The sequence below is a fragment of the Microtus ochrogaster genome, chromosome 6 (genome assembly GCF_000317375.1).
Source record: "Microtus ochrogaster isolate Prairie Vole_2 chromosome 6, MicOch1.0, whole genome shotgun sequence".
Taxonomy (NCBI): Eukaryota; Metazoa; Chordata; class Mammalia; order Rodentia; family Cricetidae; genus Microtus; species Microtus ochrogaster.
In genome coordinates, this window is record NC_022013.1 from 86,154,344 (window position 1) to 86,155,978 (window position 1,635).

Below are 1,635 nucleotides of genomic sequence, written 5' to 3' on the forward strand. Positions count from 1 at the left end.
CCACCGTCTGCGCGCCGGGGGCGCAAGATGGAGGCCCGCCTCGGTGGCACCCCGTCATCCTTCCTACCTGTTCCTTCCCGGTCCTTTTCCTCCGCCATCTTGGTGCGGGGCCCGTCGCCTGGGAGATGCCCATGACAACCCCGCGGGGCGCGCGCGGGAGCCCGCGGCCCGCTCGGCTTGCCGGAACCCCGGGAACCGAGGCCCGCGTTCTTTAGGCCCAGGGGCGTCATTTATTCCGGAGCCCCCCATGGCCTCTCGGTGACGTTCCCGAGAGCTAACGCACACCGCGCTCCCCCTCGGAGGCCGTGCCTCGCTGGCTTGCCGGCTTGTTTATTAATTTGCTTTTAAGGTTTTATTGGGTTTTTTGTTGTTGTTGTTTTTGTTTTGGGGGGTTCTTTTGTTTTTGTTTTTGTTTTTTTTTTTTCGCAGAGCGCAGCCCAGTCCCATTCACAGCCGAATGGCCGCGCGCCCGCCCGCCAGGCCCTGGGTCCCCTGCGTCCCCCGCGTCCCCTTTAAGCGGAGCCATTGCGCAGCCCAGAGAACTGGAGCGAAAATGGACGTGGGCCGGCTGCGGGAGGAAGCCAGGCCTCTCCCCGGGATCGCGGGAAAGGAAAAAAAAAAAAATGTGCAAAATAGGCGCAAAACACTGCGTCGTCAAGGTTGCAATTTCTGATACAAAATAGTGTTCTCATGGCAACAAATAAATTGCCGGTCTGGTCTCAGCATTACATTGATATGTTGATGGTGCAACTTGGCGTGACCTGCCAATGAGAATTTTGAATCCTATGTTCCTGAGAAGCTCTGCTATAACGTTTTGTTGTTTTATGGATAAGCTCAATATACTTACATGTTTTTAAAAAAAAAAAAACAACAACAACAACACAGTTTTAAAATGCCTAACAATGTGGCTCAAATGAATATCTAGTTTTAATCCTTAATGACATTCCGGGGCATGTGTGTACTCGTTTAAAAATTTATTATAAAAGTAACAACTAAATGTTGAGGCCTTTAAAATGCAAGGCATTGGGAGTATATTAAACAAATAAAACCCACTATCAAAAATAAAATGCAAGGTATTAGTATTTAATTTTTTATTACTGTTTTTTTCTTAACTGAACTTCTGTAATTGCAATGAATGAACCCTCAAAACAGGCCAACTATATTCTTCATTAAAATATTTTTTCCTTTAAAATAACTATTTGATGCAGTGTCTAGCATTACACCGAAAATAATTACAAACTTGAGTAGTCCCCAAATGGTGCATATTAGGAAATACTCGTGGGATAAACTAAAGTCTGCACAGTAAACTTGATACCCCAAATATGGAAGAGTGATCAGTACTCATTTATATTAATATTTACATTTCATGTGTTCCCCTTTCTCTCCTTGGAGATAAGCAAGTGTGGGGAGGAAGCAACCTGACCATTGCTGACTGCAGAGGATCCTAAATGTCTCCTGCTCCCTAAGTATCTCTTTCTGTGGTCCCATAGTCCCAGAGCTTCTCAAAATGGTTTATAGTGCTTTTACTTACTTGTTTCTGCCACAGAAATTTCCAACCAGTAAAGTTGTGCTATATACTGGGACAGTCTGACTGGAAATTGTGTGTGTGTGTGTGTGTGTGTGTGTGTGTGTGTG

The 1,635-nt window shown here is 45.8% G+C and overlaps 1 protein-coding gene across 1 annotated transcript in view; it reads right to left on the reverse strand.

Moving 5' to 3' along the window:
- The window catches only part of Efcab2 (EF-hand calcium binding domain 2), an 86,427-nt gene extending 86,155 nt beyond the window's left edge, over positions 1-272 (reverse strand). Inside the window, exon 1 of the mRNA XM_005348984.2 lies at positions 68-272. Coding sequence (XP_005349041.2) covers positions 68-230 — 163 coding nt within the window. The 5' untranslated portion in view covers positions 231-272. The remainder of the gene's footprint in view (positions 1-67) is intronic.
- Between the last annotated feature and the right edge of the window lie 1,363 nt (positions 273-1,635).